We start from the raw sequence: 24,102 nt of genomic DNA on the forward strand, positions 1-24,102 counted from the left end.
TTTGTATTAAAAAACAAATAAAAGCAGCAGAAAACATTTTAACACAGAGTTTTTATTATTAGCTCAAAGCTACATACCATCAGCCCTGGTGGTCCTCTGATCTCTGTGAAGTTGAAGATGCCTTCAGTAACATTGAGGAGCAGCTGCAGACAAAACACAGAATCGGTAAGATGGGGAACTGTTTAACTGCCTGTTTAACATATTCAGAGATTTGTAAAAAGTAGCATCTCTACCCGCTGACTCTGCAGTCAATATTACTATATTTATAGATCTATATATAAATGGCCTACTTAGAACTGTGTAGTCAATACATTTTGGTTTTGTAATGCGCAGACAATGTTTTTAATTATGTTTGAGAGTGTTTTTTGCACCACTTAAAAAAAGCAAAACTTAAGGATAAGAAGTATATAACGCTCAAAACTGCAGATCTTTTATTTGTAGTAAACTTTGCAGTTAGTGCAGCGAGTTAGAAAGGAAACATTTTGTTAATCTTTTTTTTAGCATATTTTGGTGGAATTATTTGAATATTTGATTAAATGTCACCATTTGATTTTTTTTTTAGCAACTTTCTCTACAGGCAAAGGAAAACAAAACTATCAAAACATTTAAGTGTTAGAAAATATACATACTTACACTAAGTATTATTTCAAAACAAAGACTAGTGGCAAATCATTTCTTGAAAACATTATTTTGTTTGTACGTTATTCAGCGTCAACCCTGTGTTTCAATTATTCATTCAACTAAATGTAATGGTGTGTGTGCGTGTGCGTGTGCGTGTGCGTACATCCTGTAAATTAACAACAGGTCCTGGTGGTCCAGGAGGCCCAGGTTGTCCTGGGATGCTGAGGCCATCAGCGCCTCGATCCCCCTGCAGTACACATTATAGAGAATAATCAGACCTTTATCAACATATACATGTATACACAGTATTTGGAAGACACAGGAGGGGCCGCAAAAAAGGATATGATTTTTATGATACAACTAAGAATACAACATCCAGCATTAAACAGTGTCAATAGAGGGGAGAAAACTACGGATGTAACGTAATATCCACAGATAATATTTCGTTTTGAAGCCGTACCTTGTGTCCTGGACTGCCTTTCTCTCCTTTGGCTCCCTGTTTGTACAGAGACATACAACAGTAATCAATATGTGCTAGTTAGCGTTATCTGGAAACCATATTATCTGAATTATGACGTCTTGACAGATTGTCCGACTCAGCCTGGAGCAGGAGTATTCATTCTACACAGTTCATTGCAGACGGTTTAGTTCTGTAATTACCGAGCAGGATGCACCATTCAAACATTTACCTGTTTCTGGCAAACTTGTTAGCAAATAGCTGCCTATTTATTCTGGCTGTTACAGGGAGACATGAGCCCCTGTTTGAATTGGTATTTCTGTCTACCTGATGAATGCAATTTGATTATGCAATGAAACTCTTAGCTTTGGTTTTGGGCTCTACCAACTCTCTTAAGCTGCTGAGTGTTCCACCGTGTTCACCAGCTAGTTATGAACTGTGAACTATCTGCTGTTTGGTGCTGCATACAAAGGGTTTATCAGATTTTTCAGTGATTACAGCTTCTTGAGGCTGTAAACAATGCAATTAGAGCAGGGAGAGGAAACCAGAGGGTTAAAGTTATAGGTCGGCCAGCTAAACATGTAAATATCTAATATAACTGCATCCTCTGTGGTTTAACAAGCATTACACATTGGGACTAGTTACTGACCTTTAACATTTTACCTTATTCCAATCACTTGACACTACAGACAGTAGTACTGTCCAGTTGTCATTTTTACAGACTTTCCTGGCACACAAATACACAACTGACTGGCTAGTACAGCACAGCCAACATTTAAGTCCTGGTAAAACAGTGAACAATCTTAATTTTCAAAATATCAAAGTAAAAGAACATTATTTGGATTTGGATTAACACTGATGTAATTTAACATTATAATCCCTCACAGTGTGCATGAGTAAAAAACAATATATCTTAACCACCCAACACTGCTTGGTACATTTAATTATCATTTGATTTTAAACATTGACCCTGATTATAGCTGTATCAACAATGATCTATGAACACCTGCTCCTTACCCGAGCACCTGGAAGTCCAGCAAGACCCTGATGACCCTCTGGTCCTTGGTCCCCTGTTTCACCCTGCAATCAGAGACAGCACAGACAGAGCAATACAAATGTAGCACAGAGAAGATGTGATTTTACTATAACGTGTTTAACTGTACCAGCACACATAATATGTATTTCATTGTTTACTATTGTTTAAATGGAAATGAACAGGGTATTTTCAAGAATGGTAGGAAATGCTTTTTAGGGACGCTTTGGCCCAATCAGAGTACAGTAAACTGTAAAGTACAGTGATCATAAAAAGACATGAAATAGCACAAAAAATATCTAAGTTTGACACGTCGACCACAAAAAAGAAAAGATGAGGACTGAGAATCAGGGAGAGTTGATAAGCACATGAACTGTGTAAATATGCGTGGTATCCTTTCAAAAAGAACTTACCTTGACAGAGAGCCCTGGAGCTCCTGGGACTCCATCCTCACCCTGCACACAGAGGAAACACACACACATTAGCTAGTAAGACACAGCACAGGCTACATTCCTCAAACATAATGTGTACATTTAATTCATAATCCTAAATAGATTACCTGTGGTCCTTGTGGGCCAGGTAGACCCTGGTAAGTATAAAAAAGAATACTGTATATGAAATCATATATACAGTATACATGAACACATACACAGTCACACACAAAAAATAAGCACATACAGGTACTTAGAAATTCACTTTAGGTTCAGTTACAACGGGTTCATCAAGTGGATTATGTTTGTTCTGTAATCAGTCGGTCGCTGCATTTCCTATGAAGCCTCAGGGTCCATGGAGAGGAGAGAAGCCTTATGTCATTGTTCTACAGGGCAGTCACTCAATCAAACAACTTGGTATGATAACCTGTCTGTCTCATCACAACTCCAAAACCTGATCAGAAAGGTTGGGGACTAACTTCCCCCATCTTCTCTCCAGGAGATATTTGAAGAGTTGGTGAGGAGGCGGGGCTTTAAATGATTATCCTTCACAAAGAGGACGAGCTGATGCCTTCAGGCAGCAGATACACAGCAAGGCCCCAAACTGTAAGCTGAACAAGTGTAATGTCAATCCAACTACAAAACTTTAAGGTGTGTGTGTGTGTGTGTGTGTGTGTGTGTGTGTGTGTGTGTGTGTGTGTGTGTGTGTGTGTGTGTGTGTGTGTGTGTGTGTGTGTGTGTTAAGGCTCTTATTGAAGGGGAATGAGTAATATCCCTGAGTAGACCTTCTGTGCAAAATCTCAGTTTAGAGAATGGAACAACGTTCTTGCTGTGTATGCTCTGGTGTATATGGACCAGTGTGTGATCCTGTATGTTTGATAGTACATGTACAGGGAAATATTGTGTGTATATGGCGAGGCTGTGTGTTGCTACGTCACGTATTCTCTCACACGCCAGATAATTTCCTCCTAAGGGAGACAATAAACACGGATCAAATCTAATCACTGACCTGTGGGCCTCTGACTCCAGCTCCAATGAGCATGTCACTCTTTCCAGATCCTTCCATATCCTGAAAACAAAAACACAGTCTGTCACGCATTGATCTGAAATGTTGAGGACCCTGTGGAGAGGAAGATGTCACCTTCTCCTCTTTTCGACTCTAAATCCAACAATTATCACTTTTTCAGTTAATTAATTAAAACGTAATTCTACGTAGGAGCAGTTATGTGTGTTGCAGGTATTTGATATAAAATAATGTCACCTCTACAAAGAATTTGGTTCCCGGAAGGCCAGGTGGGCCGGGGGATCCTGGGGGACCTGCTGGGCCCCTCCTTCCTTGAGGACCAGTGGGCCCTTGTGGTCCTGTGGTTCCTGCTCCACCCACAGACCCACATTCACCCTGCAAAGACAAACAGGACACAAACAGGTCATCAGCTGCCTCCTAAACAGTAATCAATTTCTTCAGTATAGAACAAGAAATATATATATTTTTTGGCTCACTCAGTTTTAAATAGTATAACTGACCTTTGGTCCAGGTGGCCCAGGTATCCCTCGGTCTCCCTGAGGATGTAAAGAAGGAGTAAAGAAACAACAATGACTTCTTTAGTGTTTCCTTCTTGGCTTTTTTAGAGGTGGAGATCAAAACAGTGGTGTTGGAGAGAGTCCATAACATGACATACTGTGACGTGTGTATAGAATAGTATCAGAAAAGTCAGTATCAATATGACTAATTTCTCTTCTTACATTTAACAAAATCATGGTCATTTGTCTTTGTCCACTGATGCCCAGAAATCGTAAATCAAAAACTATCCAGCAGATTAAAAATGATATTTCTTTTCTGAGAACATAGCATCACCACTGATGCTGAACCACATAAAGCAGAATCAGGATGCTCTATGTGACTTTGATTTCGCCCACTGAGCTCCGAGGCTAAGACACAACCATCCTGGATGATCCTACCTTCCCTCCCACAGGTCCAAGTGGCCCCGGATCCCCATCTTTTCCTGCTGGACCCTGGACAGACGAAGATAGACAAGGTAAGCAGAGTGAGAACAAACAAAGCCGTGATCAGTCAGAGAAACGGAAATAAAGCTGCGTTGACCCTTTAGCCATTCCAACAGGGACCAACACCAAGTCTGAAGGTGACCGTTGGTCACTTTAAAGGAATAATCACATTTTGGGGAAACTGGCTCATTAGCCAGCTTCCCGAAGTGATGACATCATCCATGCCAACGTTGTTCTGTGTCACCACTGCACTGTTAACATGAGTACAACATGTCCACACTTAAGTATAGACCGTGTTGAGCATTTGCTGACTGGTGTCATTGTCAAAATGAACTCTGTTTAACTTTCATTTTACCAGCTGACAAAACTGGCTGCACACAAATGAATGAAATGTCTCCCATTCTGTCTGAATGCAGTGGTGTCAGAAACAGCAGAGGTGAAGATGATTTTACTGTCTGTTTTCTCATCACTTAACAGGAAAGCTGAAGCTATTAAAATTGCAATACATTCCTTAACCAAGTAGCACCAGTAAATGTTGGTACATGTTCAGCACAAACACCAGGTACCACTGACCTCCGACGTTTTCCAGGAGACAACTGAATTCCAAGGCACACTGACTTCATTCTGCATAACTCACTATAGATTACCTGCTGCTACAGTCTGTGACCACTGAATCTACTCGTGTGGCATCAGGATGTCTGTTCATTTATCGCACACTTGCCGGATATTTCAAGAAATACTTCAAAGCTCATTATTAAATGTTATGTGCTTTTAAAAAAATAAATAAAGTGTAGAGTCTTTATTAAATCTTTATTTCACCAATTGTTCATGTGGAAATTGTCACTAATATAAAATACCATATTTACTTTTCTGATTCCTGTTGTGCTATTTTTCGGCCAAAATGTCAGCAGGCAGGTTATGGTAACATTTGCTAAACCCAATTATGCTCCAAAGAGAACAAACCACTCATTGGCTTCCCAGAGGTTCACTCTGAGGACTAACGTGACATTTTTAGGTCTTTTAATAACAAAACTGCTATTATGTTATTTTGTTCCATCCACGACTTTCACACAGAGAAGCAGCCTCCTACATGATTCTCAGGACTTTGCAGTTGTGCTTTTATCATAACCAGGAAACACATTATTACAGACCCAGTGAATGGGATACATATTCTAACTATTAGACATAATTAGACATAACCATGAAACTTCCCCAGTTGATTACTTATATTAAGAAAATACTTTTTTGTATTACAGGTTTTCTGACGTTTTATGCTTTAAAAGCAAATGGGGCATCATGTACTGAGAAAAAATATGTACTGTAAAAGTAAAGGCAGCTCTCTAAATTTCTTTTTTCTTTTTTTCTCACACTGAGCCAGAAACCCTCCAGTTTTATTACAATCTATATTTTTAAGTTTTTACACAGGGATTCATTCATTAGTTCTTAACAGCCTGATTCATATAACATTTTATGTTTGCTGATTTTTTTTTCATGAATTTTGCAAGAAATCTACAAATAAAAAACAATGAATTGTTGGTATTTTGATTGTTCTCTTTCCACTTGTTTTTGGCCACAGTCTCGCTTTAAGATTAGTTCTTACACATTAAAGTTATTATGTTGATGTGTGAGCAATCAGTATGCCTTGGTACATCTGAGAACAGCTGATATACAAAACATAACAAGAATATTAAACCGGCCAGTGCAAAGAAGTCAGAAATGTTCCTTTACCATGTTGGATGAAACAAGCATTAGTCAGGTGGCACTGAGGTTTTAAGCAAATACAGTAAGTTTGTGGTCAGCTCCTTTCAGTTCAGTTCAGTCACTTGTCATCACTTAAAGTAAAACATCGTGCTGAAATGTTTCATCTGGTCATGACAAGGTTGAACTGAAAGTAAATGAACCAAAACTATTAGGTCATAAGCAGTAATTCTTGATGCCACAGGAATTATATACCTCTCACACACACACACACACCCACCCACACACCCACACCCACACCCACACACCCACACCCACCCACCCACACACACACACCCACACCCACACACACACACACACACACACACACACACACACACACACACACACACACACACCATTTAGCCAATATAGATATAAATAATCTCAGTTTAGGCAGCTGTCAGCCAGCGGTTAAGACAACATGGTTGGAGATAATGTACAGTCATTGTAGCCGTAGCATTGAGGCAGTGAGATGAGGCTGGTTTTAATCAATGGTCTCACTGTTTCAACATGAAGGAAGAATGACCGACTGACAGTAAATTTAGCACTAAATCTACATCTATTATCATCCCTTCACAGCGGATGAGTGCCGCTACCTCAGTGCTCTGGCTTATGACTGTAATTCTCTTTGGTTGTTTGCTGGTTTCCCAAACAAACCAGGAAAGTATACCTCGCCTGAACCCAAAGCAGACCCGAAGTCAAGCCCAGAACCAGAACCAAAACTGAATTCAGAACTGAAACCAGAACTGAAACCAGAGCCGAGATCTGAGCTGAAGACAGAGGAGACCTCCAAACTCAAACCTGAGCCGTCAGACCCAGAACCACTAAACCAATCCTCAAACATCTGAAACAGAGAAGGAGAGATGGTGGGAACGGAGCAGAGAGTGGATGAGAAAAATAAGGAAGTGGCAGAATAAAGGTTGGTGATGGAGGTCATCATGGAGGACGAAATGGATGAGTGACAGTTAAAGAGGGGGTCACATAAGAGGACAGAGGAAGAGGGAGGACACAGGTCATTGGCTCAGAAATACACAAATACAAATCACCACAATATGATTAAAGAAAAAAAGAACAAAGTACAGAAGCATTTTAATTGAAACCAAATAAAAAGTTTTAACCAAATTAAACAAATCCCTCAGAGACTGGAAGGTGGAACAAAATAAACACTGACAACTTTCAATGGTAATAAAATGACAGATATATGGCAACAGTACAACTAACACGTAAGAAAGGAAAAACATTAGAAAACACATAGTTTATGGAAATGTGAAAACGTTTGACAGGACTTAAAACGTTCTCATTTCTATCTAAATATCCAAACTGGTACCACGCCGAAGTGTGTAATACACATAACAGTCCACTAGAGGATATCGTGACAGTATCAAGTTTTTCCTAACTGTTAAAAGTAAGATTATCATTTAGGTAAATCATTTCACCTAAGTAACGTTACGTCTCGTAAGTTGAATACGTTATATTATGTTCATAAATTACGTTGACTTTTGCTTTCTCATGTACTCGAACATTAGTATAATAACCATGATGTCTGTCCTGTGTCTAAGATGGATGTCTACACAGTTACGTCGCTAAATGTTTGGAAAAACAAACAAACTCAAAGGTAGATCTTACGTACGCATATTTGTAAAAAAAAAAAAAAAAAAAAAAAAAAAAAAAAAAAAAAAGCTATTTAAATTGAAGTGAACTTACTGGTATTCCATGTTTGCCTGGGAGTCCGTCTCTGCCAGGTACACCAGGTGGTCCAGACTTCCCTGAAGAGAGTCCTTCAGAGGTGTCAGACGATGACAGGTGGGGTCCAGAGGAACCGGGAGGTCCTGGGGGTCCTGGTGGACCAGGGGGACCCTGATGGAAAGAAAATTTTCATTTTTTTGTCACTGCATATATCAAATTATATCAGATGTTTGTATCTGTTTCAGTGGTGTTTCTCTTACCCTGATGAGTTCAGTATCACTGTCCAGGTCTTCAAACCCAGAACCCAGGGCATCTGGTCCATACTAAAACACATACAGAGTTTGTTTGTCACTCAGGCTTTCATCACTTAAATGCTGGATAATACATACTATTTTGTGCAAACAAAAACACAAGTAGAAAACCATAAAGTGTGTTACTCACAGGTACACTGCGAGATCTGGGGGGTCCAGGAGGTCCAGGGAGGCCTGGGGGGCCTGGTACACCAACTCCTTGGTCTCCCTGAACAGAACAAGAGAGAGAGGAAAGGAGAAAAAGACCCTCCTTTTACTGTTTGTTTTGTTTCACACAATAGAAATATATTTGGAATAAAGAGTCAAAGATTTGTCGCAGGTTATTAATTGTAACATGGGTGCTTCAGCTGTACCTTCTCTCCTTTAGCTCCAGCTTCTCCATTCAAACCTGGAAATCCTTGAGGGCCTCTTTGACCCTGAAGGTGAAAATACAATTGTGTCAAAGCATCTGATAAAAAGCACCTGAAAAAAAAAAGAAATGACAAACAAAACAACAACAACAGCAAAATGAATAATGAACTCACTGGGTCTCCTTCATCACCCTTGGTTCCCTGTGAAGAGATATTGTGGAAGGATGAAAGCGAGCGGCACAAGAAGATTTGTGTAGGATTCAGGATTAGTAACTGAAAAATTTGCTTCCATTTGACAAACACATCTTGCTTCCAAAGATCAAAAACTCATACGTTCATTATAAAATGGCAACACACACACACACACACACACACACACACACACACACACACACACACACACACACACACACACACACACACACACACACACACACACACACTCTCTCTCTCTCTCTCTCTCTCTCTCTCTCTCTCTCTCTCTCTCTCTGTCTTCCTTTGTCACACAAACCTTCTGTCCATCTCTTCCTGGTTGTCCAGTAGCTCCAGGGCTTCCTGGAGGTCCTTGAGGCCCAAATGGTCCAAGCTTAGAATCCCCTTGGGTTGGTCCCGGGGGACCAGCTGGGCCAGGTGGTCCGGGATCACCAGGCTCTCCTTTTTGTCCAGGCTTGACATGACCCTGCAAAAATCAAAAGAAACTGTAATGTCACATGCTGTTTTCATTGATATTTAAATGATAGTGTAACGCTTTGACTGACACCAACATCAGTACGAGAGAGACAAACTTACGCCTCGCTCTCCTGGCTCCTCTGTTTGGTGTGGCCCTGCACACAGCAGATGACATCATCAAGTTTCACCAATCACATTCTCATGTGCTGACTCTGACCACAATGTAACTATCTACTTAGTAAACATCCTGGGTGACCAGATTCATTTACAAACACATGCAGTGACACCAAAAGACTCACACTGAAAGGTGCCACAATTGTTGGCGGCATCATATTTTCACCCTCCACTCTATGTTTTAAACCTATTTATGCAAATACATGTATTTTTTCTTTACATAATGCAATCATATTTTTTTTATCTACCTATAAACAGCAAACATTTACAAAGATAAAAATCATAAAGATCCAGTTAATTACTAAAATATTGTGGCTGACAGTTATTTAAAACAGTGCATGAAGGGTCATTCTGACCTCTTTGCAGTTCTTCATTGGCTCCCGTTGGTCTCATGTGACCAGAATACTCATCAAGCTCCACCTCTGGAGCCTCAGTGGGCGGAGCTCTAACAGGAACACTGCCCCCCCCCTACAAGAAACAAAAAGGATCAGTGTGAAGGTGAGTTTGTGAGTCGATCAGCAAAATGAAAAGGTTCTTCACATTTTCGTATCGAAGATCTTTACAACTGTTCCACAGAGGAACCAAAGTCCAACGATTCTTTCTCCATGGACCATGAATTCTGTACGGTGATTATTCAACTTTGTAGATTTTTTTTTAATGAATATTATGAAGCAAGTTTTATGAAATTTGTTAAGGTATTATCTCAAAAAGAATTTGAAAAATTTGAGTCATGAATAAGCAGAAAAAAAAGAGCTTTCTGTGGCTATAATAAACTTGGGTCAACTACAGTCACAGTGATTTATTGTCTGGAGAACAAGAATGTGTGATGGATGAGCCAATCAAATGATCAATAGACTCATGGACTGACAGACCTTCAGGTCAACATCTCCATCTCTAGAGCCATAACACCAGTATGGCCTGCAACAGACTCTCATAGTTAAAATGAGGTTAAAAGCGTCCCATTAAAGTGAAAACTTCCTCTAAATTAATTCTCTGAAATAAAAACTGTTGCATCACACAGTTAACAAGCTGTCTGTTCTGTTTTTCTACTCTGAAGGTCTCCAGATCAGAAAGGAGAGCATCCATCATGACTTAAATATTTGCTAATAGTTAATCAGCTTGTGAAGGACAGTTTCCTTTGAAGCTTCTCTGAGTCACTGTTGATTCCAAGATGTTTGAGGTCAGACTGACTTCCAGTTAGTGGGAGGATGAAAGAGGGTACAGAAACAGAAAAAAACAGACCTACACATACAGTACATGTTATTTTAGTGCCATTCACAGAGTTCCTGACAGTTATGTTCGCAACTGTAACTTTTCACAACTGTCAGCAATAGTTTTGTATGCCTATACATCATCCTGCTATCAGAGAAAAAAAAACACACAGGCTTGTTTGTATTTCTATCAACCAATCACAATCATCTTGGGGAGCCTTGAATCCTGGATGCAGTGATGGTGCCTTTGTAAAATAGAGTTGTTTTGGTGGAACTTTTACATGTGGTGAGGTGACCTTTCCCATAAATCCCTGCAAAAGATTGAAGAAACCAAGCAGGTGTCTTACTTCCCAAAACCAAATCTTCATAGAAATGTGCCATTTTTAGCATGTATGTTCCTGCTCGCAGGTTGTTGTTTTGTTTTTTTCCTGTTGCAAATAAGGTTTTGAAAATGGTAACTCTCAGGTAGTGGAGAAGGAGGAGAATGTCACCTGAAATATTCAGCCAATGGCAGGTGTATAGATACTGTAGATGTGACTGACGGTGGACATTTAACTGTTTCAGATTATTTCAACTTTTTAGCCTCATTCAATTGTAGTTGGAGAACGGGATGAGTTGAGCCACCCCTTGTTTCTTGGCAACTGTAAACAAAATCAGTCATGTGACCACACATTTCTGAGGAGTCATCCATTTTACTCACCCCGTGATGGACACAAGCCCACGGAATAAATATGGAGCACATTTAGGTTCAAAAGCTATTTTTTGCTGCATAAAGTGAATTTTTGATGTTCAATGAGTCATGATTCTATTTTCTGAACAACCACAGACAACTTTGAACAAATCATCCATGTGTCAGTCCCTTAGTGAGTTACAATGTAAGCCTATTTGAGGTGAAAATGTTTAGTTTTACTTCGACATAAACAGTAGCAGAATTTACTCCCATGTGGCTCAACTTATCCTCTGCCTACTGACTACTCACAAGGGGCAAGTTGAGCCAAGAGACCATTTTTTTCTTGGGACATGGGTCATATTTTGACACACCGCACCATGAAATATTTGGGCATATTTTAGTTGGAGGCCATACTGTTATTGTCTCACTTTAAAGATGCCTCAAGTAAAACCTCAATCAACTTCACCTATTCTCCCCAACTGTATAGCCATGGTTCAACTGATAAATCTAGTGAAAATGCCAAACCTTTCAAAGTCCTCCGACTTGTTGGGGACATCATTTCAGGAAAATCTAGAATGTTTTTTGATGGGATGGTGCATCTGTAAAAAGTACCTCATGTAGCCACTCGTTATCCCACCTGTTTTCTCCTGTGTGTGTTCTTCATCGTGTCCTCCTCTGTCTCTCTGTCATCCAGAGCATCATCTCCACTGGCGTACCCCGAGGCCTTTATCAAAACAGGACAATATGTCTTGGTTGGAGAAAAACAAACTTATGGACAGATAAATGGTGTCCAACAATTATGATGTATAGTAGTGTTCAGTTACTGATATCAAATACAAACTCTCTTGAAAATCCAATTATATGTTGAAGTGCTAACCACAAGGGGGTGCTGTTGCTTCATGTGTAACTATTACTAACGCTCTCATGTCTGATCGTGTGTCTGCCACCTCTGATCTATGAATACACTGATGACCATGTTAATGTTTGAGTCTCACATAAGGATCGTCGTCCTCACACTGCTCCTCGGCTGCTCTGGGATCATCCCTTATGACCAGCTGCTGAATAGACCCCTGCAGAGAGAGAGAGAGAGAGAGAGAGAGAATGAGGAAAAGATGTCATCTGAACAACCATAATGACTCAGTTTATAGAACTGAGTTAGCATTCACAGCTAAATGAGCTGTGTGCATGTAAACATACTGAGAGGAAGGTTTGTGCCGGCTGAGATGACAGGAGCAGAGTTTTGTTTGTTCACGGCCAACTCGACCAGTTAAAACTATAGTTTAAACTATGAAAGTTTAAACAACCCAAAACTTAATTTCCATTCGGTCACTGTGTTGATGAACATGCAGCTTATTTGAAGAGTGACTGACTGTGTTATAACCCCTTTCTCTTTATACATATATGAGCAAAGGAAAAACAGAAACACCACATACACAAAGAAGTACAGTGCACTTGATATCACCATAGAAACCAGATTTCCAAAGACTCACAGACACACACACACACACACACACACACACACACACACACACACACACACACACACATGGTGACCCAGATAGACATGCCTGGATGTGACTGCTGAGCATGCACATATTCTGTGGTCATGCTTCAGATAACCCGTTCACAAAGTCAGGCCACACTGAACAAAGCAGAATGAAGTGAGGATGACCGCGTTGTCTCACCATGGCAACAGTGATTGACTACCAACTCGTATTTTTCTTTTGTGGGCTTCGTTGAGCGGGAAGAGGACTGACAGTGATTCTTTTAGTAATGTTAGTGACAAGATTTTTTTTTGTAGCTTCCTCTCTTGGTCTTCAACAGTATGATGTCATTCCTTTTGACCAAAGAACATCACTTATTCAGCCTGGGAGACTCCGGAGAACCGTTTTGCACACCTTCCGTTTAATTATAAACATACAAATATGTGTTTAACTTTTAGAAAATTCTTCCAAGTTTTACTTTACCGCCCCACGTGGCAGCACACTCCGAGGACTGAGTGCAGCCTTTGATCACCACAACTAAGTCATGCTGACATATTCAACTTCTTCATCTGCTTTCGATTTACCTCCCACCATCCTCTCCTCCTGTCCACATCTCACCCCTCTCACTGCTTCCTTCACCCCCTCGGTCTCTGATCTTCACAAACATGTAGAACAGAGCCAGCTCAGGATGTAGTACCAGAAGTGACCATGACATGTGACTCTGGCTGTATGTTAGAAAAGCCTTGTAATCGGTTTCACTTTGCTCATGCTGTGTGGCCAGGCTCAGTGAGTTATAAACAATCTTCCTTACAGGAGCAGCTGCTCAGAAGATGATTAAATCTTAAGAAAAAAATGTACTATCATAAATCATTTTGCAGTCAACATCATTCGTTTCAGAATCATGCTTTAACCCTCCTGTTGTCCTTGGGTCAAAATGACCCGCAGTTGTGTTCAACCAAGTTCTATTTCATTTTTTTTATATTTTTTGGGATCATTGGTGACAAGGAGGCTGTTTCTTTAAAGAAACCCTCACAGCCTCCTATAAAAAATAAAAATGAAAAATATAAAAATAAAATAAAATAAAATAGAACTTGGTCGAACACAGCTGCGGGTCATTTTGACCCGAGGACAACGGGAGGGTTAACTTTAATCATTTTAGCCGTACTCATTGTCATCATCAGCTCCCTTCTATAATCTCTTCTCACTGTTCCAGCACTGAGCGGAGAGAGCTGATTGGTCATCATTTCTGCTGTTTCATATTTTTAAGAAAACTTGATCAAGTTATAAAAACAATGAGGAGGATGTGCAGTGCCTTTATTTTCATTATGTTCGTGGCCACTGTGTTCACTGATTTGGCCTTATTTCTGCATCCGGCTGTGTATTTTAAGCCTTTGTCGACCTATTAAGATAAAACCGATTGGCCCTTTGTGCTTTTACTGCAGCTGTCTGGCATTTATGCACCTTTAACCCCTTAAAATTAAGACCGGAACATGGAGTTAACATTCACATGAAGATTTTCTGGTAGCTTTTGTTTGTCATTTATGAACACATTATAGAATTTACTTAAAAATGCCACAATGTTTTAACATTATTTTTCCCTGTTGCATGAGTTTAAACTACACAGAGCTGTTTCTGTGTAGAGTCATGGTTGAGCATTTGGTCAAGACACAAACAGCTCCATTGGACTGAATGCTGGGAAGTTTCCAGAGGAGACAGACTGAGAGCAGACGATATTTCAACTCTTTTACATGTTAATGAGAGGCCAAAACCCACACATCCTCAGACACACACACAGACAAGTGGAACCCTGACACCATCTACACACTGATGTTGACACAAGCAGCCTCTCGCTCTTTCTCATTTTTGTTTCTTTGTGTTTTCTTTAACTTGTCCTCCCACAGATACAAACAGTGCCAACTACATATTCCACTGATGTTTTCACTCACCACAAAGTTGTCGAGCCCGGTGCTTCCTGCATTGGCAACAAAAATGCCTGAGTTGTGTGAGAAGCTGAGTTTGTCTGGCCTCCGGTGGAAGGTCGTCCTCTCGGCCTCTCCACAGTCCATGTAGAGACGCACCTCATCGTGCTCCACCACCACCTGACAGGCAGAGCAAACACACCCATCAGTGATATGTCTAAATCCCTGTTGTAACCTTTACAACGTACATGTTGACTTTAGAATACAAGGTTTTCATTTGATGCCTTTGTGTAGATGGAAAAATCCTTCCTTAAGAGAAATTCTCTTTTTAAGGCACTTCTGCAACCAAGATGTATGCTCCGATCACACTGTGCTGTTATTCAGCCTTGATTTTATGCTTGTCTCTAATAACTCTGTGATGATAAAGTAAATAAACACTTTAAATCATTTTGCCCTTTGAATGCAACATTTTGCCCTTTGAATGCATTGTAATGATCAAATAATTAAAAAGTTATACACTGCACAAGGGTTTTTGGTTTTTGCACATTTTGTTCAGTGTGCAGAATAGTTACCATGTGTTATTTATATTTGTACACACATTAAAAAAAAATATTTTAACTGTTATTGACATATCAATAAGTGCGTCTGATATGTCTTGGTAGAAACCAAAAGCTAATATTGTGAATGGCTCTATCTAAAAAAATTCCAATGTTATGTTAAAAGTCAGGAAGAAGGAATTATAGCATCTGAAAAAAGCACTTCATATTCCTCTTCAAAAATAGTTGACTTGCACTGGAATCTATTGAGATAATCTTGCTATGACGTTAAAAGACACCAATGATTTGATGAGATGATCACAGGCTTCACCATTTTGATTCTCTGAACAAGCAGTTAAACCGTTTGTGCTTCACTGATATATGTGTCATTCTGATTTAGGTATGTTTTCAAATTGGTAGAATTTACTGCATTGATTCTAACTGTGGAGCACAAGAAGGTTTAATAAAAATCTAGCATCAACTGAATGTTTTGTAATTGTAAAATTGATGTGAAGCTCACAGTGAATCGTGACCACTGGTCGGTCATGTCTGGGACACTGAAGGCAGCAGCTTTGTGGCTGTGGGAAGCCTGTTCTCTGTCTGTGTAGTACAGTAAGATGCTCTGGAGACCCCCAAGAACTGGAGTCAGGGCCAGGCCCAGCTCCACCACCTTCTGACGGGCGTCTGTGATGGCAAAGAGCACGCCTCCTCTCTGGTTGGCTGGGCGCACCTGGAAGAACGGACAGGTAGAGGACTTCAAATATCACTGAAGACGATGGCTTCAAATTAAGAAGTCATATCATCAGACATATAAATATATTTATATTAAATGGAAAGTCCCAAAGATATACGACTACAAATTAAATCAATACATTCCTTTCTGTGTTTACTTTGACCAGAGTGTCGATTCATATATTTATGACTGTAAACACACACCTATGTGTATCATCTGGCATTACCATCAGAGTTCCACTAGGTGGTGACACATTGAGGAATTAACTGACTATTAGGTGCTTTATATTACAGTTAAAGTTATTTAATTAATTCAGCTGTGAAGCACCACTTTTCCCCTTTAAAAACCTTAATAACAGCCTGAAGGAGGTTTACAAGGTCGTCGGGTTCAGCTCTGTACCGTGACAATGATGGCAAAGTCCTGGTAGAAGGACCCTGGCACAAAGGTCTTGGTGAGTCGGCCGATGTTGGCTTCAGGCCCGAAGTTGTAGGCCGGAAAACCCTCATAGCCAGGATTGAAGGAGACAGAGGGAGGGAGGGGGACGCCAATTAACTCCATCAGGTCCAGTTGGCTTCCTGAGCCTCGCTCTGACAAGGACACAGAGGGACAATGGAAAAAGAAACAGGTGAGCATGGAGAGAGAGGGACAGACTGATGGGGACAGAGAAAGACTTCCCTTTCCATCCACCAGAATCCTGCTCAGAGGTAGGCAGACATGCATTTAGTGCAAGATGCTTAGTATTTATTATAGTACATAACATTTACAGGCCAATGATTTGAACTTCTAAATAAAGTCAGTGGCTAGAATACAAGAATCTTTTAATTTTGCATTTATGACAGGATTGCTTTGTTTCCTCAAAGGTGGAATAACATACAATATTCATCTATATGTGCAGTTAATCAGACCTAGATTACAGATATCTTCTGTTAATGATGTACAGACTTGTCTGAACTCCCGTCCGCCTGTCTGCTACCTGTGTTACTAGTCCGTCTACCACATGGCAGTCAGGAGGAGTAAGTTGTGAATCATCCTGACACTGCTTTAATTTGACTTGATTTGATCCAGACTCTGCCCACGTCTCACTGCGCTGCCTCGCGTCGACATAATCCTCCAAAAACAGAAATACACACACAATGGGCTGGCAATTAGCGTATTTAGTGTGTATGTGAAGGGATGGCTTCACATTCTCTTGATTCCCATTGCTATGGAGCCTGTCCTCCTCAGCGACAACCTCGCACCTCGGCACTCCCTGCACATCCTCTGCTACCTTTATCTCTGTCATGCACATACACACACACACTAAGAGATTTGCATACACATCAAACAGATATGTCACCCACGTGAACACACACAGAAACTTCGGACCAGACCAGACCAGACAGGCCAACGTTTGGGGGTCTCTAATTCAACAGCCTGAACAACTGGAAACATACCTAATTAGAGGGTTTGATGTGGGTCAGTGTGTGTGGATGGGTGTGCACCACTCACACCACGACGAGTGGACCCCTGCACATTTACACAGTTATTGATGCAAACACAGGCGGTCAGGTGGGCAAACAAAATACACACACACACACACACACACACACACACACACACACCAAAGCCCAACACTCTGAGAGAACTAAAGTCACGGCCGGCATGTTTGACCGGTCGCCACCTCAAAAAGGTTTAACTTCATTCCTAAATTCATTCATGCAAAAAATGTCCAGTCTTACTCTTGGACCGGTCAGAGGCTGACTTGGCAGAAGAGACGTGGTGGTGATTACCAGTCATAATTTGGATGTCAGCCATGTTAAGATACAGAAGGACCTCGGTCACACTCTTACTGCTGTGAAGAGTTCTCAAGGTCCAGGCTAGCCAAGAAGGAAGGATAGAAAATTGTCAGATATACAAGTTTGTAAGAAGATGCAGCAAATAATTGTCTCAGTTTTGGGGAAGTCAGTCCACTGATTGAAAATAGACTCAACGGTCTTGTTTCATCTCATTATAAAAAAATTAAAAAAAAAGTGTATGATGTAAAATATGTATGACTATGTGTAATGTCAAAGAGTTTATTCATAATTATGAACTCATAGGGAAATATTGCCTAATTGTAAAGTTCTACACAGGATTTTAACTCAAACCCCACAATTTAAGTCTTTTTTTAGGTATTTTCTTTTTACTTTGCATCCCACAAACTCTAATCTCATCAACATTGTCTCCAACAACACTGACATACAAGGCAGCAGAGAGGGTGTAGAAAAGCTGAAACTGAGTAAAAGCACAATGAAGTTTTCAGGCTGAACAGTGTAACAAATAAATGGATATACTGTTTTAATTTGATGTCTTCTAAATCGTGTTCTTTCATTTTTCTACATTTGTTAATGGTTACCTTATAGATCCGGTATGATATGAAACTTTTTCTGCTCTAAAATGTCTATAAATAAAAGAGTCCCCTGAATCAGTTGATTGAAAACAGTGCTCAATCCCACTGACTGAACTGAAGCACAGCTGAACTGTATTTATTCTTCATGATTCCACAACCAGAAGTCGTGTCACTTTGACAAATACATTCAGCCACCAAAAAGCCTGACATTTCCTTCAAAACACAGTGAAAATGAGAGTAAAGGACTTACATCCATTGGACTCTAAGTAAATGCTATTATTGCTCTATGTCTGATGGATGCAAAAATAATCTATTCTTGCTAAATGTAAAATCAACTTTATAATGCTTTACAATGCTGCATTTTCAGCTTCTATTACTGCCTCAGAGGAGAAAAAACATCAATGGACCTTCAACCGAAAGATAACAGCACGTGTTAAAAATGTTTAAGTGGAAGTTCAACAAGTCCAATGTGAAATCACAAAAGTAATACATTGAAAATATCTGTGTAAAATCTTACTCTGCAATGTAACTTGTAGCCAACAGTACTACTTCTGTTTGTGCTAATGTGCTTTGATGCTTTTCACCACTGGTTAGGGAACACACACACCTTGATACACACAAATGTGTCGCAATACCTTTAAGGGCTCCTGTGGACAAATCCTAACCTAATTGCATCATGTGATATAGATTAAAAAGTAGATACAACAACAAAATTCACATTGACATCAATTGAGAATAATTATTATTATTTTACTGATTTAACATTCCCATTGCCAGGTCCAAGTCCCCATTCATTCATTCATTCATTCATTCATTCATTCATTCATTCATTCTCCAAGACAATGGCCAGTTAGATAGCTCTGTTACTGAGGTCTCAGTTAAAATTCATGCCAATTAAACATACTTAATTATTTCATAGAGTCAATTTCATTCATTGTTTTCTTCAAACAAAGCAGTCGGCCACTCCACTAATCACTCAGTCATTTTGCGTCACATTTTCCCCACGTTATTCTCTCCTAAAGCTAATCCTCGTTATGTTGGCCGCATGGATGCTTGATCAGATTGTGAAGACTTATAAAACCAATTATTAACAACTCCCCCTACCACGTATAACCTTTTAAAACCCACTTCGACCTCTGCATGCCACACAACAGCTTCCCGCTGCTCAGTCCACTCCCTCGAGATTTCTCAGAGTCCACAGACTTAAAGCGGGGCACATCAGGGCAAGACTACATCACATGTCAGCACGCAACAATACCCAGGGATTCTGGGACAGGAGTATCGGAAATTCAACATAAAGGATGTAATTTAAAGACAACGTAGTGTGGATCTATTGACCGATCAATATGACCTATACAAATAAAGAGAATCTTCCCTTAGTAAATGTGGTGGATTTATAAAACTTAAAAAATCCTAATAATCAAGTGTTAACAGCTGCAATCCGCTTACATTTAAATGTAATTACCTGCTTGATGGTGGAAAGCAGCATTGCCTCTGCAGTCATTTGACAGCAGACAGAGGTTCAGTGTCCCGGTTAAAGCTGCACTCATCAACATTTTTCATATTAATAATTGATTAAATGAATATGTGTAATGAGAAAGTAGCTGTTGGTAGGCAAGTCCACAGATCACCCAACTCAGATCATCTCTTTTGCTCTTTGTTTTGATTGTTTTGCTTCACCACCCTGGGTAGATATGATGGTGACTAAATCCAGTCACTGATGCTTTAATGCAACTTTTATGTTTTGGTACAGAAATCCCTTTTCACTGTGTTCCCAGCAGCTGACCGCATGCAAATAAGATATTTCAAGCAGATAACAAAAATTAATAATACATCTTTAAGGACATGTTTAAAAAATCAATTAACCTTTGTATGGACAGAATATGTTAGTGGTTTAATCTATCTATGGTTTAATCTACTCTTTTCCTAACCTGGGAGACAATGTACAGGATAGAATATGGGTAAAAATTGTATTATAATAGTAGCATAATTGCATATTATATTCTTCTGACCTTTCATTCATCTTTGATTTTTTTGTATTATGAAATACTGGAACGCTTACACCAGATAACATCTCTTTTAACTGCTTGCAACTTAGACAACTTTACTTAAAAGGGTCTTAACCCAAAATGATTTGGAGCTACTTGTCCAACCACAGTGGAAATCTAACTCACCTAATGTCAAATACAGAATACATGAAGCAACTGCAACCCACGCTGAGCTCAATTTCTGCCAAAGAGAGATATTGGTTCTCTTCAACACTCACCACGCTTCCAGTGTTTCAGAGGTTTGTACTGTGACCTGCTTTTAGTGCCTCCACCTGCATTGTGCTCGGGAGGTATCGTCCCAGGTTCTACAGTACCATGAGCAGAGACTGTCACTCCTGAGCCAGATGGAGTAGGAGCCAGAACAGACCAGTCTGTCTGAGTGCCCTGCAAAGATTTCTCCCCGTTCTCCTTCCCCACCCACTGTGTCCCCTGGGTGTCAGGAGGGCTGGTGGAGGTGATGGACGGTAAGGTGACAGAAGGAGGGCTGGAGGGAGGAGGAGAGGTGGTTGTTTTCGGGTCTGCCCAGAGCAAACTCCACCACTGGGCTCGTACAGGAGAAGAGAGGAGGAAGAAGAATGTGAGAGAGACACGAATGGCTCCCATCTTCTGTCTGCGTCTCACACACTGACCTCCTCTGATCTGTTTAACTGCACCTCCAAAATACTACACATGTGCAAGCAGAGAGGCAGGTGCTAAGTTTCCAGCTATGAGAGGTTAGTTGCACATGTAGTCCTGTAAAAGTGTAAAAATAGTCCAGGGAGATCCAGTCACATAAAAATCTTCAAAAATCAGCCTCTCACTGCCCCGGTCTTGTTTTGTCCTCTTTCTCTCTTTTCCTCTTCGTTATGACCTCCCTGTCTCACCAGTCACTGTCCCCCGCTCTGATTGTAACTCCCTGACGTCTCCCCCCCCCCCCCCCCCCCCCCCCCACACACACACACACACACACACCAGCCCCCCCTCTCCCTCTCTGTGTAATTATTGACTCCCCTCCTCTGAAGGGGGCACTCTACACCACAGCTGACTCACCTTTCTCTCTCCTATTTTCTCTGAAACGGGAAGATTAGAGAGTTAGTTAGTCGACCACTCCTTCCTCCTCCCCCTATTCTATCTATACTTGTGTATCAAGAAGCAAACTCTTTGCATTGAAATGTTCATGCAAGTAGTGTTGCACAATCCATATGGTAGAGTAATACACAACCACGTTTCTGAAAAAATTGGGATGCTGTGGAAAATGTAAATAAAATCAAAATGCAATGATTTGCAAATCTCATAAACCCAAATTCAAATGTAAATAGAACAAAGACAACACATCAAGTGTTGAAATGGAAACATTTTATTGTTTTGTGAAAAATATGTGCTCTTTTGAATTTGATGGCAGCAACACGTCTCAAAAAAGTTGGGACAGGGGCAACCACAGTCTGGAAAAGTTGTGTAACGCTAAAAAAACAAAACCTGGTCGAATATCTCACGTAATCAGGTTAACTGCCAACAGATCAGTAACAAAGTAATAAAAAGAGCATTTCAGTGAGGTAGAGTCTCTCAATAGAAAAGATGGTGAGAGGTTCATCATTCTGTGGGAAAATAGTGCAACAATTTAAAAATAATGTTCCTCAATGTAAAATTGCAAAGAATTTGGGGATTCCATCGTCTATGATACTTAATATTATTAATAGTTCAGAGAATCTGTAGAAATCTCTGTACACAAGGGACAAAGCTGAAAACCATTATTGGATGGCAGTGATCTTTGGGCTCTCAGGCAGCACTGCATTAAAAACAGACACAATTCAGTCATGGAAATCATTGTCTGGGATAGAAACACTTTTGAAAACATTGTCCGTGAACACAGTTCATCGCTGCATCCACAGATGCTGGTTAAAACTCTACCATGCAAAGAAGAAACCATTCATAAACATGATCCAGAAGTGCCACCGCCTTCTCCGAGCTCATTTAAGATGGACTGAGGCGAAGTGGAAAACTGTCCTATGGTCTGACGAATCAGAATTTGAGATTCTTTTAGGGACTAATGGATGCTGCATTCTCCAGGTTAAAGACGGAGGGATGTCCCAGCTTAGTGTGAGCACTCAGTTTAAAAGACAGCATCTGTGATGGCACAGGGATGCACCAGTGCACATGGTATGGGTAGCTTGCTTGAGAAGGAACAATTAAAGTTGAATGATGTATTCAGGTTTTGGAGCAACATATGCTGCCATCCAGACAACATCTCTTTCAAAAGGCCTTGCTGATTTAAGCAATACAATGTCTGCATGGGTCTCCAGTGGAAGAGTCTGGGCGGTAAACTGGCCTGCTTGCAGTCCAAATGTGTCACCCATTTGGCGCATCATGACAAACAATATGACAAAGAAGACCCTGAACTGTTGAGCAGCTTAAATCGTATATTAGGCAAGAATGGGACATTTCACTTCAAAAACTCCATTATTCATACTTTTCTTGTTTTATCTTTTTATTTTGCACACCGTGGGACTGAGAAACAATATTTTGATCTCTCTGTATGTCTTGTATATATGATGGATTGATAATAAAGCTGACTTTGACTTAAAAAAAAAAAAAAAAAAAAAAAAAAAAAGATTGGTCTCCTCAGTTCCCAAAAGTTTAATAGTGTTTAAAAAAAAAAAAAAAAAAAAAATTAAAAAAAAAATAAAAAAATAAAAAAAGCAAAACGGTGGTAAACAAGCCCCTGTACCAACTTGGTACCAACTTGGTACAGGGTACAACTTTGAGACATGTTGCTGGCATCAAATTTGAAAAGAGCATATATCTTTAATAAAACAATAAAATGTCTCAGTTTCAACACTTTATATATTGTCTTTGGTCTATTTGCAATCAAATATTGGTTCATGAGTTTTGCAAACAATAGCATTTTTTTTAATTAAAAACTATCACCCCGAAAAATGTGTGTTATTCTTGCAAATATTATTTCATGGTTTAACTGCTGAAAATGCTGTTTCATAATACTTTTTCGATCACCAAGCCAGAAGTGACCGATTTTTTCAGACGTACGTCCACTTTCACATGGTTATGTAACAAAACACGAGATGATGGTGCTGCAGCTCATTCATTATTTGTTGCTGTTTCTCAAAGCAAAGGCATGAGCTTCATTCATCAGCAGGCTAACGTTTGGCTTTAGTAGCTATTAGCTACATTGCCATGTTACTACATTTTGAAATCCTGCTAGAAAACAAGACTGGTAACAACTTCCAACTCAGATTCTGTCCACATTAAAGTTCTTTTGAAAGATGACATAGAAGTGGATTTTAAGTCTTCACCATCAGTATCCACTTTGAAACTTTTTTGGTCCACCCTCATGCATGGGTGGCCTAAAGCATTAGAGGGCCCCTAAAGAGCTTTAATACTCTTCAAGACATAATCTTTCAAACTATAACGTGGTAACTCAGCTCCACCATTCCCTTCACTAGTGTTTAACATAACACATAAATATATACATGTACATGACAGATACATAGACGATGCAGTATTTTCTTACTTTTTGACTTGTTTGATTGTGCACTTATTTTTCGATTGATCTTAGAGAGATTTTAATCCTCCTAAATTTCCCTTTATTAGTTTTACAGTTGAGGCAACTTTACTCACACAGCGGCCTGCTCCTTATGACAAATGATGCCAACATCCGACAGC

At 39.9% G+C, this 24,102-nt stretch overlaps 1 protein-coding gene across 1 annotated transcript in view; it reads right to left on the reverse strand.

Moving 5' to 3' along the window:
- Positions 1–24,102, reverse strand: part of col15a1b (collagen, type XV, alpha 1b) — a 59,012-nt gene that overhangs the window by 15,748 nt on the left and 19,162 nt on the right. Inside the window, exons 3-25 of the mRNA XM_069164631.1 lie at positions 16,429–16,616; positions 15,817–16,026; positions 14,788–14,940; positions 12,353–12,427; positions 11,995–12,081; positions 9,833–9,944; positions 9,423–9,457; positions 9,145–9,312; positions 8,808–8,834; positions 8,637–8,699; positions 8,414–8,491; positions 8,233–8,295; positions 7,991–8,143; positions 4,502–4,555; positions 4,067–4,102; positions 3,804–3,941; positions 3,552–3,611; positions 2,671–2,697; positions 2,525–2,566; positions 2,096–2,158; positions 1,082–1,117; positions 785–868; positions 78–143 (exon numbers count right to left, since the gene is read on the reverse strand). Coding sequence (XP_069020732.1) covers positions 78–143; positions 785–868; positions 1,082–1,117; positions 2,096–2,158; positions 2,525–2,566; positions 2,671–2,697; positions 3,552–3,611; positions 3,804–3,941; positions 4,067–4,102; positions 4,502–4,555; positions 7,991–8,143; positions 8,233–8,295; positions 8,414–8,491; positions 8,637–8,699; positions 8,808–8,834; positions 9,145–9,312; positions 9,423–9,457; positions 9,833–9,944; positions 11,995–12,081; positions 12,353–12,427; positions 14,788–14,940; positions 15,817–16,026; positions 16,429–16,616 — 2,018 coding nt within the window. The remainder of the gene's footprint in view (positions 1–77; positions 144–784; positions 869–1,081; positions 1,118–2,095; positions 2,159–2,524; positions 2,567–2,670; positions 2,698–3,551; positions 3,612–3,803; positions 3,942–4,066; positions 4,103–4,501; positions 4,556–7,990; positions 8,144–8,232; positions 8,296–8,413; positions 8,492–8,636; positions 8,700–8,807; positions 8,835–9,144; positions 9,313–9,422; positions 9,458–9,832; positions 9,945–11,994; positions 12,082–12,352; positions 12,428–14,787; positions 14,941–15,816; positions 16,027–16,428; positions 16,617–24,102) is intronic.

Source organism: Embiotoca jacksoni, unplaced genomic scaffold, assembly GCF_022577435.1.
Source record: "Embiotoca jacksoni isolate LCO1_2020_lvr unplaced genomic scaffold, fEmbJac1.0.p SCAF_31, whole genome shotgun sequence".
NCBI classification, from domain to species: Eukaryota; Metazoa; Chordata; class Actinopteri; family Embiotocidae; genus Embiotoca; species Embiotoca jacksoni.